Raw genomic sequence first — 16,056 nt, forward strand, 5'->3', positions numbered from 1 at the left:
ACAGAGATCCGAATCTGATCGCACAGATGCGGATGCAACCTGTGAGATGTCGGGTATCTTGATATGCATCCTCCTTGCTCGATAGAGTAGGTGGGTCGTGAACACAAAGGGTGTACCCCCTTCGTTTGATTGAGCTGATGTGTGTAGAAGATACGACCCCCTGGATCTTGTAACAGGGGGCTATCCATCGTCAACACATCTGTGCGCAAAATCGAGGTACTCCACGGATCACGTACAGCGTCGCTGAAAACGGTGTGCAATTTGCTTCTTGTACACCCAGCCTCAAGGGAATTAAATGTGGAGGTTGGGTTGTCAAGTAACAACCCTCTTTACCTGTACATTGAAACTCGCCATACCAAGGTTCCATGATGGACCCAACCTTCGAACACATCAAAAGGTTGTAACCTTTTTTGTTGCGGGGTGTGAAAATGGATATCCCAGATCTGGTGGTCGCTAGCGTCTGCAATGTGCCGTGTACCTATTGAGAATGGCGGAGCGCAAGACAAAAAATAAAATATCTGCTGACGCCACCAATCGACCCGAGCGTAATGCTGCACAATCGCTGTCAAAGCACGTGCATCAATCAGCCACCTTGATACTTAGCACACGATCTCTACTGCTACGTTGGAACATGTCCTAGCCATCAGCCACTCCATGGAGAGGCCCACATCGGCAGCGATTACCGACCACCCAGAACGGTGACCTTTGCCACTGCATCAACCAACAGCGACCAACACAGGCGAGGTTAGTCCGTTGAATAACAAGAGCTAACTATCACTCAAATCTGATGAACAGCTAAAACGTTCGAGAGTACTGCAGTGTGCATTAGTCTGCACCAGACCCTTGGTTAACTCGAAACTGAACCGACGGCGCATTGTTGTCACCAACTGTCCTCGACTTGTTTAGTCTTTCGCACAGCCTCTGCAGTTCTCCGCACCATAACCTTTGACCAACAACACAGCCCAAGCCGCTGAAGTATATACCTGCATACGAGATACGTCGGATGGCCCTGTTTAGTCTTCACTCTGCGCACGATGAAGGCACGAGGCTTAGTCAAGTCAATTAGATTAAAGATACGTTCATATCGGAGTGATTTGACAACGTGCTTTTGTTATCTTCCACGACTTGAATTATGTATAGCGTCATTGCGGGTTCGAGATCGGAAGTTGGATTATTTGAGAGTCACCCAGATAAAGATTGGCGAAAATTTGTGTTTCCCTACTTGTTACTTTTTTCGTTCATTTACCATCGTGGAATGTTAAGTTCCCACATGTCCCAATCCCCTTCGAAATCTGACCGAAAGATGGTTTGTTCCTGTAGCATCCCACAAGGCTGTGTGCCAATCGGCCTTGATCTTATCTGCAGAGCATGAGGGATCCGGGTTATCGAACTATGCCTGATAGACGGCAAAAAGTGAGTACAGCCGCAAAATGGTGCATTGTATCACTCATGCAAACAACTGTAGCCAGACAGTCCACTTGCGCATCGGTTTCGCTGATTACTGCTGATGGTTAGTGGCGGAGTGTCTGTCCTATCTTACTTTGTTCAACCCTGATAGATGACAATTGCTGTATCTTCCCAAAACCCAATCACTTTATGGGCTTTCTGATGTTCGAACAGGAGTTTGTCTATTATCATGGTGCTAGCACATGAGTTTGTAGGTCTCTTCTCCAGCTACAGAAAGTTGAACGTGCTAAACTTGAATACCTAAGTTTGCTTTGTATGCACACTTAGACCATTGCTTAGACTATCGGAGACAGCGGGTACTTGATTATTCTCTCATGAGTTGCACTACCGTCGTTGAGGTTTACTACTCCTATTCTTGAGTGGAAGGCGGCGTGGCCCCCCCTGCATGACATTCCCCCAAAGTCGCATAACCACACATTTTGGTCGACGAATGCTCTGAGACAACACATCGCTCCCCGCACGTAGTTTGCATGTACTAGCTTGCGAGACAGGGCAAAGACTATATCCATGTCAAGGGGTTTTACGTTGATGTTAAAGTAACGGCTTCGATAAGTTCCTGTATCCTTGTGTCGTGCTTTTTGCAAACTTCGCTGTTATCTACTTAAGGATTGAGGCATTCGTAACATAGTCAACAGCCCAGTCTACTGTTGATATATCCTTTCAGCTGGGACGGGAGTTCTGGGAGATCGAGCGGGAGGGGGAAGTGCGCGGTCAAGTCAGATATTCGCATCATCTTGAATCGATTCTTCGGGTTCTGTTGCCACGTGGTTGTGCATTCTAGCTGGCGTAGCTCAAGAACGAGTGCCCTACCCTCCTCCATTCATTCCGTGTCGCTATAGAACCAAACAATACACTCAGTGCGCTCAACTACATACAACGTTATCGTTGAGCCACCGCATAGTTCGCTCAAAGGTGACATTCAAGACGGACAGAAATCCAGAGCATGTTTGTATAGAGCGCGAACAGTTTTTGGAACAAGCACCCCACATCCATTATAGTTAAGGTACGCTGCAAACAGGTTGAGGGGAGGCTTTTCGTTGTCTATTGCCCACAACTTCTTCTGGCTCTCGTACAGGCCAGACTCCTTCGCGAAATTCTTCAGCTTCTCCAGCAAAACCCATTGTTCTTTGAAGACTATAATTCGTTGAGCATGATAGGCTTCTGTTAGAAGTCCCACTGTGCCATTCTCCTTCAAATGATGGAAATTCTGTTTAGCAAGTATTCCGAATGTTGGCATATCGCTCAAGACTGCAACTAGATCCTGCAGTTCGACCCTGTTGTGGTGCTGAACGCGGACAAAAGTCCAAGACCATGGTCGCCTGAACATCTGTATGCGAAAGTGGCCCCCTTCTTTGTATCCAACCAGTCAGCGTCTTTGTGCGTGGTGTCCCATTTTCCACTCTAGCAGGGCGAACGACGGCATAGATCTCGGCTTCGGGGTCGACTGGATATCTGCGGTACACGCAGTCCAGCGAATTATTATTTCTTCTTGAGCGAGGAAGATGATCTGGCACTTTATGCTGCAAAGGAAAGGTGCCTCTGTCTCTATGTCTGCATCACGAGATCAGGCGTGCAACTGAGCTGCGTTCAGCCCATAGTCTATCGAGATGACAGTGTCTACATTGCATCCTTCACTGAAACAGTACTCGGTCGAAGGGTTCTTAGTATTGGCGAACGCGAACAGCGCATCGATGGCTGAGTAGGTGTCTTTGTGTGGACGTGAGATAGTTCACGCGCAGTGGTCGTGCATCTAGTCGTCGTATCGTGACGGGTTTAATGTCTTCCGGCTTTTTGGTATAATTGGAAATGTGAAACTCTCGGGCGCGCGAAAGCCCAGTGCCTCAGGTTGTCAAATGTGAGCGTTCATGATATCCTCAAGGTCTGCTATAGAGGCAGATTAACACGTATGTCTTGCCCTGATGCGGTGCCCTCCTGCTAGCAGGAAAAGGTATTGTGCAGTATCAGACCTATCCAGGAAATCTCTCAGCCCCATGCGCATCAAATTCTCTTTCTCTGCAATGTTTGGCGAGAGTACGATGCTGGTCTATTCAGCGGAAGTGTGTCCGGGCGGCTGAGGCATGCTGTGGTGAAGCTGTTTTGCTTGAAATGCTAGCACTTTGGGAAAATAATTAATCGCGGATTCCTCAGAGGTGTTTTCCTCCTATGGGAAGAGGCCAAGAGATAGCGGTGGCCAAGTAAAAGTGTTCTAAACTCCGTTGCGTAGTAATTTTTAACTTCTGTAAGAAGCAAATTATACAACAGGCCTAGTTATAGTAATAGGCAATACTTTAGTATATTTAATAATAACTTAGCAGAATATTTAGAGACAGAAAATAATCTATTCTATAGATAGTGTATATTTATTAATAAGTCTAAGTTATATAGTAGTTTTAAGATTTTAGATATAATCAAATAGCTTTAGTAGATTTAAGAATAGACTTATATACTAATATCTTAAATAAATAGGTTAAGACTTAAATTTTTCTGTACTATAAGTATAATTAATACTATAAAGATTTATATAGTTTTTAGAATTTTATTACTTATACTAATACTAATTTAAAGTTAAATTATTCTAAAAGGATACTTTAAAGATTAATAAGCTAAATAAAGAAACTATAATAATACTATAGTACTTTAAGAAAGACTATATAAAATCTTAAAGCTTATAGTAACTATTTTACTACTTTCTACTTAGTATATAGAGTACTTAATTTCTAGGAAATAGATATTTATATATTACGTTTCTAATATATTCCTATATAAAGCGTTTTAACTACTAGTTAGCTCTTATTATATTAGCTAAAGTTTAATTAAGTTGTAATTCTCTTTATTATATTACTATTACTATACTACTTATAGTTACTATTACTAATACTACTACTTAAAAATTTATTTACTTAGACCTTCTATTATATTAATTATAAAGTTTTATAGTAATGTATTCTACCTTCTAAATTACTTCTATAACTCTTTTTCTCTAAGTAGTATTCTTAGATTTTATAAAAGCTTAGTAAAAGTAGCCTATAACTATAGCTATAGTAGAAGTATTATTAGGCTTACTAATAACTTTATCTAGTTAATAAAGCTATAAAATTAAGAAAGCTCTATTAGTTTTATAGACTTATATAAAAAGATACTTATTCTTAACTTTATAAAGATCTACTTTTAGTCTAATAGTAAGCTTAAGGTATAATAAAGTATTTCTATCTTTATAGTAGAACGTCTTACTACTATACTAAGTAATACTTTTAATTTTAATTTACTACTTAACTAGGTTTCTAGAAATCTAATTAGTAATATCTAAGGTACTATACTAGTACTAGTAATTACTTACTCTTATTCTATACTAAGTAGTATACTATAAGATTATATAAGTACTATAAACAGGTAATTAAGATAAAATATAATATAGATATTTATTAATAGAATAAGTAATTCTAAAAGTATAAGCTTTAAAGATTTATAAGTTAATATACTAAGGCTCTAAAGGCCTTATACTTTTAGCCTAAAGGTTTACTAAAGATAGGTAAATAAGAGCTTAGATAGAAATACCTATAATAAAGCTTTTTCTTTTTTAATAGTTTTTTCGAACCTACTAGATTCTTTAGAGTAAATAAATAGGTATTTACTTTATATAGTTACTTAAATTAAACTTTATTAAACCCTATTTTAAAAAAAAAATGTTTAGAGAAAATTTAGTACTAAATTATTTCAGTTCTTCTTTAGGCTATTTTATTTAATTAAGTCGGGAGAACTATTATACTAGGCCTATATATTATTACTAAGTTTCTCTAACTTTAGTAAGTATATTCTAGTTTATTATAAGTTATTATTAGAATTTTATAAAAGTTCTATTTACTATTATCTTTACATTATAATTTTAAAAGGTATTATTATACTTACTATATATTATTATTAGTAACTTTATACTTATAGGTTTTACCTTATTAGGTACCTTCTTATTAGATAAATAGTTATTTAGCCTCTAACACTTCTTTAGTACTATTTTTAAAACTTTAAAATATATAATTTTATAAAGTAAAAGTATAATATTACTTTAAATAGGTTATTATTTACTTACTTTATTCTAAAGTTAGTATCTTTTACTAATTTCTATAATTACTTATAGGCTAGTACTATCTTTAAAATAAATATTACTAGTAGCCTTCTTAGTTATATATCTTATATAAGTATACTTACTTTAATATTAGTAATTATTATACTTTTTATTAACTTTATAACTATAGTTTTCCCTAAAGGACAGAGATTAATATAAAATCTTATTATTGTGTTTTTATACACGTCTTTTAATTATTTATTAGTTTTTATTACGTATATTTATACTAACTATAGTAGCTAAAGTTTTAACTAGTTATAACTATTTACTTTCTATTACTATTACTATTACTATTACTATTACTATTACTATTACTATTACTTTTACTCTAATAGTTACTAGTTCTTATACTAATAATAGTATATATAGGTACGATACCTACCTAATTACCTTTACTAATCTTATTTTCTAATTATATTACTTAGAATTTTTAAAAGCTTACTTAAAGTAGCTTTTATTTAAAGTTAAAATAGTATAATTATACTATAAAGTAGTAAGCTAGTTAAGTTAAAAGAGCTAAGCCTTAAAGAAAGCCTTATTAGCCTTATAAACCTATATAAAAAGAAGTTAAACTTTAACTTTATAAAGCTTTACCTTAAGCCTTTTATTAACCTTAAAGTACTACTAGATATCTAGATTTTTTATATAAAATATATTACTATTATGCTAAGTAATACCCTTTATCTCCTTTTACTATTTAGTTAAGTTTTTAGAAATTTTACTATAGATATCTAAAGTACTATAATAGTATTAGGAATTATATATAGTAATCTATACTTTATTAAAGTACTATAAAATATAGTACTTAATTATCTAGGTTCTAGTAATAATATTATACTATAGATATATAATCTAAGTTATAGTAAGATAAGATTAAAGATAGAATAAAATATAAGTTAAAAAGCTTTAAGGTATAAAAGATCTTTATATACTAACTTACTTATATAATTTATTATTACCTAGACCTTCTTTAAAGCTGCTTATTATATATTTAGAATTACTAGTTAATTAAAAGGTTTTTATAACTTAACTATAGTTTATAATAGAAACTAGGGTTTATAACTAAGCTAAACTTTAACTAATAGCTACCTAGGCTCTTAAATATACGTCTGCACTAGTATATTAAGTAGAATATTACTAAGAAATAGTTTTTTAATCTACTTTTTAATACTATTATATTTACTTTTACTAATATTTACTATATATAAAGAGGCTAGGTATTAGCTTTTATACTAAGTTACTATACTATAATCTTACTATATAATATCTATTTACTTATATAATAAGTAGAAATACGCTAAAACTCTAAAATAATTACTATAGTTTCTTATAAAAGTATATTAGCTTTGAATTAGTAGTTTACTTAGTAATATACTAAGATCTTAAGTACTATTTATTATTTATTTATATTATAATAATCTTTTTTTATTACTAGTTTTATCTAAAGTTAAGTAAAGTACTATAGTATTATAGTAGTCTTAATAGGCCTATATATATATAGTAGATAAGTAAAAATTACCTATATATTACTTTAAAATATTATTATTATTATATTAACCTTTTTCTTATTAACTTACTATAGTTCTACATTTTTATATTAGTAATAAGTTTCTACTTAATTAGATATACTAGCTTTTATCTAGTATAGCTTTTTAGCCTACTTTTACTTAATTATATTATATAAGTTTTTTTTATAACTTTATAACTACCTTTATAAAGTACCTTTTTAATAGTATAATTATATTATTTTTAAGCTATAGTAAAATAATAAGCTATACTATAAGTATTACTTTTAGTTTATAGCGTATTTATACTAATTATTTAAGTAGATTAATATTATATAGTAAGATTATAATATAGTAACTTAGTGTAGAAGCTAATACCTAGCCCTTTTATATATAATATATAAGTTAAAGTATATAACAATAGTATTAAAAAGTAAATTAACTATCTTTTAGTTCTAATTTACTTTATATACTAGTATAAATTTATATTTAAAAGCCTAGGCAGCTATTAGTTAAAGGTTAGTCTAGTTATAAACTTTAGTATATAATAAACTATAGCTAGGTTATAAAAACTTTATATTTAACTAGTAATTTTAAATTTATAATAGATAGCTTTTAAAGTAGTTTAGGTAATAATAGTTTATATAAGTAAGCTAGTATTTAAAGATTTTTTATACCTAAAGGCCTTTTATATTATAGGTATTTCTATCTAAGCTCCTGTTAGCCTACCTTTAGTAGACCTCTAGGCTAAGAGCGTAAGGCCCTTAGAGCTCTAGTATATAGTACTTATAAATCCCTAAGGCTTATACCCTAAGGATTTATTTAATCTTTTAATAAATACCTATTTATCTTATATCTTAATTACCTATTTATAGTACTCTTATAATTTAAATCCTTTATACTTCTCTTTAGAAAGAGTAGTTAATTTAAAATAAATAGAAGCTATTTTCTTTAATAGAAAAATAATGCCTTTTTAAAAAAAATAAAACATTACACCTAAAAAGAGCCTAATAGTATTCTTATTTAAGACTAAAAATAACCTAGCCCTAAAGTAAGGCCTAGCTACCTATATTAAAGATATAGAGAGCCTAGATAAAGAAGAAGAAACCTTTAAGTAAAAAGTAACTTACTTCCTAATAAAGAACTAGCTACTTAAAGAAATATATAAGAGCCCCTTAAAATAACTCTTAATTAAGAAAATAAGCTATACACTTCTTCTTAAAATATAGCTAGAAAGTAGTATTAATAGAGTTTTAAAGGTAATCTATTAGTTTAGTATTTTATAACCTTTTTAAGAATTATTCTTAAAGGTTTATATATAAGTAGCTCTACTAAGTAGTAAGTAGTATATTTAATTAATTTTAAATAAGTTTCTAAAAGAATAACTTTAAGGCACTAGCCTAGAATATATTATAATTCTAGAAAGATACCTCTAAGTTACCTTATAGTACTTAGGCCTAGAATACTTTACTACCTTAGTAAAGCCTTTCTAGTTAGTATCTAACGTAGTAGAAAGGCTAATTAGAGTACTTAATATAGTAAACTTTAAGCCTAAATTAGGTATAGAATCCTACGTCTCTACTCTTTAATAAGTAAATTAGTAGGTTAAAGATATAGACGTAGTATTTAAGTACACCTAGGTACTAAAGGACTTTATAACTAGAACTTACTAAGTAATAGGTACTATTTAATATAAAGTATACTAAGAATTAATCTAATAAAAGATTAATAAGAAGGTAATTTATACCTAAGCTAATATTTACGTAGAGAAGTAGAAGCTAGTATAAGACCTAGTCCTTATATAATATAAAAACTACTTAAAGTTTTAGAACTTTAAGTAGTATACTAATAACTTAGTTAATATATTCTTACTATACCTAAACTATAAGAAATCTCTACTTTACTAAAGCTTCTTTAAGCTTATAGATAGTAGTATAAATAATAAGTTAAAGATCTCCTTAGTATAGGTAAAGGCTCCTAAAGCTTACTAATAAGAAATTTAGTATAATAGAGTATTAAAGACTATTACTAAATAGTTAAAGTTTAAGTAGGCTCTTTATAATATAGAAACTACTATAAGTATAAAGATAAAGTTAAAACTATTAGACTTTATAAAGCCTAAATAAATAGCTACCTTCTTAACTTAAAGTAGCTATAAGAAAAGATATAACTCTAAACCTTTAAAATAGTATTAGAACTAATCTACTAGTGCTCTGCCCTAGGCCTAAAACTAAAGTAGTAAGTAAGTAATAAATACTAGTAATAATTAAGATAATAAAAGAAAGAATTAGTAGAAACTAAATTAAAAAATTAATACTAACTAACTCTAAGACTTAAAGAGCTAAGGCCTAGAAAAAGAAAAGCTCTAATTATAAATCTTTCCTAATTATAGCTAGAGCTAAAGTTAAAAGGGAAATAAACCTATATTAAAGTTACTATAATCCTATAAGGGTCTAATAGGTCTATAATACTCCTTTATATACTATATAACTTAGGCGCAGAGATTAATATTATTAACTAATATATAGTTAAAGAGAGAAATCTCCTCTATAGTTTATTTTATTAGAAGCTAGTAGTAAGCTTTATTAATAGTAACTATTTAAATATTTTTAAACTATATAAACTTATACTCTTATATAGTAATATAAAGAAAACTACTAAAGAAGTAGGCCCTTAGATATTCTAAGTTATAAACTTTATAGGTTATAATCTTATACTAGAGTACTCTTAGCTATAAGAGGTAGATCTAAAGATCTACTTCTTAATAGGTAAATTTAAATAGTAAGTAAATAATACTAATAGAATTTAGTTACTCTTTATAAAATAACTATTAGATAATATAAGTCTAGGGAAAAGAGTATATATTTTCTACCCTAGTAATTTAGTGTATAAGCTCCTACCTAGTAGCTAGAAAGCTCTACGTAAAGAACTCTTATAGAAAAACCCTAGAATACCTACGCCTATAGGTAGAGTATAACTAGAAAGGAATATAGTTTAAGATATAAAGTACTATTACTAAAAAGAAATCCTTTAGTTAAAGAATAAGTTCTTAAAGATTATTAATTATCTTTACTACTGCGTATAGAATTATCTAAACTTAGCCTAGCTACTAGAAAAAGTAGCCTATTAAATAGTTACTAGTATATATAATAAAAACCCTAATTAAGCTAAACTACCTTTAGGTATAGCCTATATCTTAACTAATAATATTAAGATAAATACTCTATATCTAGTAGTTTAAGATAATATGCCTAATCTAAATAAATTAAAATTTATACTAGAAAAGCTATACTATAAGTAGCTTATATTTAGTAAGTATTAAGTAGGTATACTTTAATCTAATAAAGAGTATAATTACCTTATTAACTTAAAGCTAGAGACTAAGGTTCTAAATCTCTTTATCTATAACTTTTTTAGCTATAAGCTAGAAATCCTATAGGACTACCTTAATATAGCCTAGAAGAAGAAATAGATTTATCTTAGTAAATTACTTATAGGTACTTTAATCCTCTTTATATTAAAAGCTAATAGGATAATAAAACTTTACGTAAACTATTATAAACTAAATAAAGTTATAATTAAAAATTAATACCTTATTCTACTTATAGGTAAGATATTAGATTAATTATTAAAGGTAGTTATTTTCTTTAAGCTTAACCTCTATAAAGCCTATTATAAGCTATAGATTAAGAAAAGTAATAAGTAGAAGATAGCCTTTAAAATAAGGTATAGCTATTTTAAGTACCTAGTTATTCCTTTTAGATTAGTAAACGTGCTAGTAATATTCTAATTCTATATCTATAAAGCCTTAGGTAGCCTAGTAAATTATACTTACGTAGTATATCTAGATAATATCTTAATCTACTTTAAGAATAAGGAAGATTATAATACCTATATTAAGGAGATTCTTAATAGGCTTATTAAGTAAAGCTTATATTATAAAGTAAGTAAATATATCTTTTTAATAAAATTTATAAAGTTCTTAGGCTTTATAGTTACTTCTAGTAGTATAGTTATAGACTTAGTAAAGGTATAAACTATTAAAAAGTAGCTAGAGCCTAAAGAATATAAGAATATTTAAGTATTCCTAGGTTTTATAAACTTCTATAAAAGATTTATCTATAACTACTTTAGTATTATATACTTACTAGTAGACTATATAATAGCTACTTAGTCTTTAGTACTAGCCTCTACAGGAGCTAGTGTAGATAGGAAAAGAAAGAAAAACCTAAAAAAGACTTAAAAGAGTTTAATAAAATAGTATTAACTATAAAGTTAACCTAATAAGGTTTATAAAGCCTTTCTTTTTATTTAATTAAAGTTTATAGAAGCCTCTATACTCTAGTATTTTAATCTAGTAAAGCTAGTAATAGTTTTAACTAATATATTAGACTTTACTATAGTAGTAATCTTACTTTAGCCCTAAATATCTAAGCTAGTAACTAACCTTTATTAAAAGCTAGTAGTATTCTAGAGCTATAAGTTTACTAGCCTATTAATTTAATAGTATATATATAATAAGAAGCTTTCTATAATTATAGAATTATTTAGGTAGTAAAGATACTACCTTAAATATACTCTATTAATAATTTAAGTCCTCTCTAATTATAATAACCTTTAGTACTTTATTACTATAAAGGAATTCTCTCCTAAATAAGTATATTAGGTAGAAAAGCTAGCTTAATTTAACTTTAAAGTTAATTATAAGCTAGAACTAAAGAACCTAGCTAATAGTCTCTTAAGATACCTTAACTATATATAAGGCCTTATAGTTAGAGAATAATAGGTACTTTATAATATAATATTACTTATACTTTAATAGAAGCTTTAAATATAGATCCTTTAAAAGTCTAAGGTTTAACTAATTAATTAGGTAATTTTAGTAGAAAACTACTTTAGAAGTAGGCTAGTATAGCTCTATTAACCCTCTAAAATAGTTCTTAAATAGAAATTTCTTAATAGTAGTTTAGCTACTAGTAGTATACTACTCTTAGCTCTTAACAGCCCTTTTATAGGCTATAATAGTTAAGGTTAATCTAAATTATTTAAACCTTAGGGGTAGAACTTTAATATAGCTATAGTATTAGACTATAAGCTTAATAATTAGGTCCTAGCCCTTATACACCTCATAAATAAAGCTATATAAGGAGAAAATACTTATATACTAGAAATTCTAGAATAGCTCTCTAATTTTATTAGATAGGTTTAAGAATAGGATAAGGCCTATTCTATAAATAAAGTACTAGTAATATAAAGAAATAGTAAAGTAATTAAGGATACTACTTTATAGAAAGTTAACCCTAGTAGTATCTTACGTAGAAGCAGGAAAGTATAGATTTTTAATAATATTACTTTATACTAAAATATACTTATAAGAAACTATAATAATTTTATAAGAAGTTACTATAAAGTTAAAAAGACTAAAGATCTCTTTATAAAGAAGTATTACTAGCTATATCTTAAACTAAATATCTATAAATATGTTAAAAGGTATACTACTTACTAGTTAAATAAGATTTAATAGTATAAGCTATAGAAGATACTAGTACCTCTCCCTATACCTAATATAGTATAGTAATATTACTTCTTTAACTTTATTACTAACTTACCTAAGTTAAAAGATAACCTAAGGAATATATATAATTTAATTCTAGTAATTATAGATAGGTTTAGTAAGTATATCTGCTACCTTTTTATAACTAAAATAATCTTATTCTAAAAGGTAGCTAAACTACTTCTTAAATAAGTATTCTTAAAATAAAGACCTCTAAATACCCTACTATTAGATTATAGCTTAGTGTTTACTAGTTAATTCTAGTTAGATATATACTACTACCTTAAAATTAACTATTACCTAAGTATAGTATTCTACCTCTAAACTAATAGTTAGACTAAAAGGCTAAACTAAGAGCTTAAAATATACCTATACATCTATATAAACTATAAGTAGGATAACTAGATTTTATTATTACTATATACTAAATATATATATAACTCTAAAGCGTACTCTATATATAAAGAATACCTTATTAAGGTAGTATTTAGGTTAAACCTAAAAGGCTTTAATAGAATTCTAGATAAGTACTAGTTAAGGTAACCTTCTAAAGTCTAAAATAAAGATATAAAGGTACTAAAGCTTTACTAGTAAGTTACTAAAAGACTTACTTAATAGTAAGAAATATAGAAAGAGGTAAAGCAGAGCCTTAAGTATACCTAGAAAGGTATAATAAAATAGTATAATACTAAGTACTTTAAGAAATACTATACTAAGAGTAAGTAGGTACTTCTTTAAGTAAAAAATATTACTACTAAGTAGCCTTTAAAGAAATTTAATACTAGGTACTTTAGGCCTTTTATAATTATAAAGTATATTAGGAAATTAATTTATAAACTAGTACTACTACCCTTTATAGAGTATATATATCTAGTATTTAATATATTATTACTTAAACTATAGCAGGAACTTCTTACTAAAAAGGGTTTCTAGCTAAGGCCTATATAACTTCTAAAAAATACTTTACCTAAAGATAGGTATAAGGTTAAAAGAATTATAGAATACTATAATACTACTACCTAAAAGTAAGAGTATAGAGTAAAGTAGCTAAGTTAGTCTAATAAGGATACTACTAAAGAACTACTTAAGAATCTTAATTACTATAATAAGATTCTTTAAGACTATCTAGTAAACTTATAAAATATATCTTAGGGTACCTATAGGCTACTTAAAAGATATAGGTAGAAGGTAGAGGCTCTACTAGATCTAGAAGTTAATAATCTACTAAAATAGAAATAAGAATATTCTAGAAAGAATATCTAAAAGAAAGGAGGAAAAGAAAGCTAGAGCTATAGTATAGTAATTACTTCTAAAACTAAAATTATAAACTAGTATAAGATAATATAGGCCTTAGTAAAGATAAAAAATTATAATTATTATTCCTTATACTATCTAAAGAAATTAAAATATATATTTACTAAAGAAACCTTTATAGTTACCTATTAAAATACTATAGAGTTAGAACTAATACTACTAAGGTTATACTTAGCTATTAGAGAACTAAAGAAACTAGTAGTAGAAGCCTTTCTAGAAGTATTACTAGCTACCTTCTAACTAGAAGTATAAAGAGCTACTAAATAAAGATACTTCTAAAATAATAGTAAAAATAAGATCTTCTCTTTCTTAGTATTAGAAATATTAGTACTATAGTAGTAAAGGCGCTAGTTAATATTCTTAAAAGTACTATTATATAGAAAGTAAGCCTCTATAGAAGTATAAATAATAATATTATTAGAATAATATAGGCTAGTAGTACTAAGACCTAACTAGAATAGATTAGTAATAGAAAGATACTAGAGTAATAGTAAACTAACCTTATATTACTTTAAGTTATACTAAGTAGAAACTTAATAAGCCTAACTAAAAGCTATAGTAGAGAAACTACTATTAGTAATAGTATAGTACTTAGTATAATTATACTTAAAAAAACTCTTATAATAAGCCTTAGTATAGGTATAAGTATTTACCTAGTTAGCCTATACCTAGTTATTTATAAAGAGTATATTAGAGTTAATAGTAAATATAAAGCTAGTAAATTCCTAAGTCTTATATAAAGTATACTTAAAGTAGTAGTTAAGGATATTAATAGTATAATAGAACTTAGGTAGAATCTATTAGAGTTAGTAATAGATAAGGTATAGATAAAATAGAATAGAAAATTTACCTTAGTATAACCTTTAGTTTTAGTATTAAAATAACTACTATAGATACCTTAACTAGCCTTATATTTATAGTATAGCTTATTACCTTACTACAGCTTAAAAAATAATATAATAGTACTATTAAAAAGACGCTTTTAGGAGGTAGTAGTAAGAAAGTTAATATAGCTTATATACTAGAAGTAAGTAAAAGTAGGCTAAGGAGCTATACTAGTAAAGAGCTAGTAGATCTACTTAGGTAGAAGTATATTACTAATATAGAAAGGTAGAAGTATAGTAAGTTAATAAGAAAAAGGTTATTATAGTAATATTAGAGTTATAAAGTAATATATAGGTATTTTATACCTATCTAGTATATATACGCAGGCCCTCTAGGACTACTATAATACTATACTACTTTACCTTACTTTACATATACTAATAACTATAAAAAGTTATTATAATATAAATAAATAATAAACGCTGCCTAAGATACTAAGACTATACCTAGTAAACTACTTATAAAGAGCTAATAGACCCTTATAAAAGAACTATAGTTATAAACCTTATAGAAAGTATAATAGATACTAATATTAAAGTAAGTACTACCTATATAAAATAAACCTCTAAGAAGGCTACTAGTAATATACCTTATAAAGATAATACTAGCCTATAAATAATTATATAAGTTAGTATAAATACTAATTATAATAATAGAGTAAGTAAACAATAAATAATTATAAGTAAACTTTATATTAAGCCTTTACTTTATATAATTATGTATTATAAATCCCCTAGAATAGAGCTAAGAAAGTACTAGAGCCTAATAAACTATCTATATAGTTAATAGGTACCTAATAAGGTAAAACTTGAAAATATAAAGTTACTAATAATAATATATAGTAAGTATAACTATACCCCTAAGGATTATAATCTAGAGATAATAGTAAATAGGACTCTCTATAGAGGCCTAGTAGTTACCTATAATAAACTAAGCTACACTTACTAAAGTTATAAAGACTTAGTAATAAAGATATAAGCCTAGCGCAGTAGGCTTCTAGGCTAAATCTAAAAACTAGCCTAAAAAAAACTTAAATAATTTAGTACTAAATTTCTCCTAAACTATTTTCCTTCTATAGGAGGTTTTTATAGAGTTTAATTAAGGTAACTATATAAATTAAATACCTATTTATTTACTCTAAAAATTCTAGCAGTTTAGGATAAACTATAAGAAGAGAAGAGGCTCTATTATAGGTATTTCTATCTAAGCTC

General features: G+C 28.4%; 1 protein-coding gene across 1 annotated transcript; it reads right to left on the bottom strand.

Annotated features, from left to right (window-relative positions):
* Positions 1–2,346: 2,346 nt before the first annotated feature.
* P153DRAFT_100785 (uncharacterized protein) lies at positions 2,347–3,090 on the bottom strand. The gene has a single exon (XM_033661854.1). The coding sequence runs from the start codon at positions 2,792–2,794 to the stop codon at positions 2,387–2,389; it is 408 nt and encodes a 135-aa protein (XP_033528293.1). The 5' UTR covers positions 2,795–3,090; the 3' UTR covers positions 2,347–2,386.
* Positions 3,091–16,056: the final 12,966 nt, after the last annotated feature.

Source organism: Dothidotthia symphoricarpi (genome assembly GCF_010015815.1).
Source record: "Dothidotthia symphoricarpi CBS 119687 unplaced genomic scaffold P153scaffold_2, whole genome shotgun sequence".
In the NCBI taxonomy this organism is placed as follows: Eukaryota; Fungi; Ascomycota; class Dothideomycetes; order Pleosporales; family Dothidotthiaceae; genus Dothidotthia; species Dothidotthia symphoricarpi.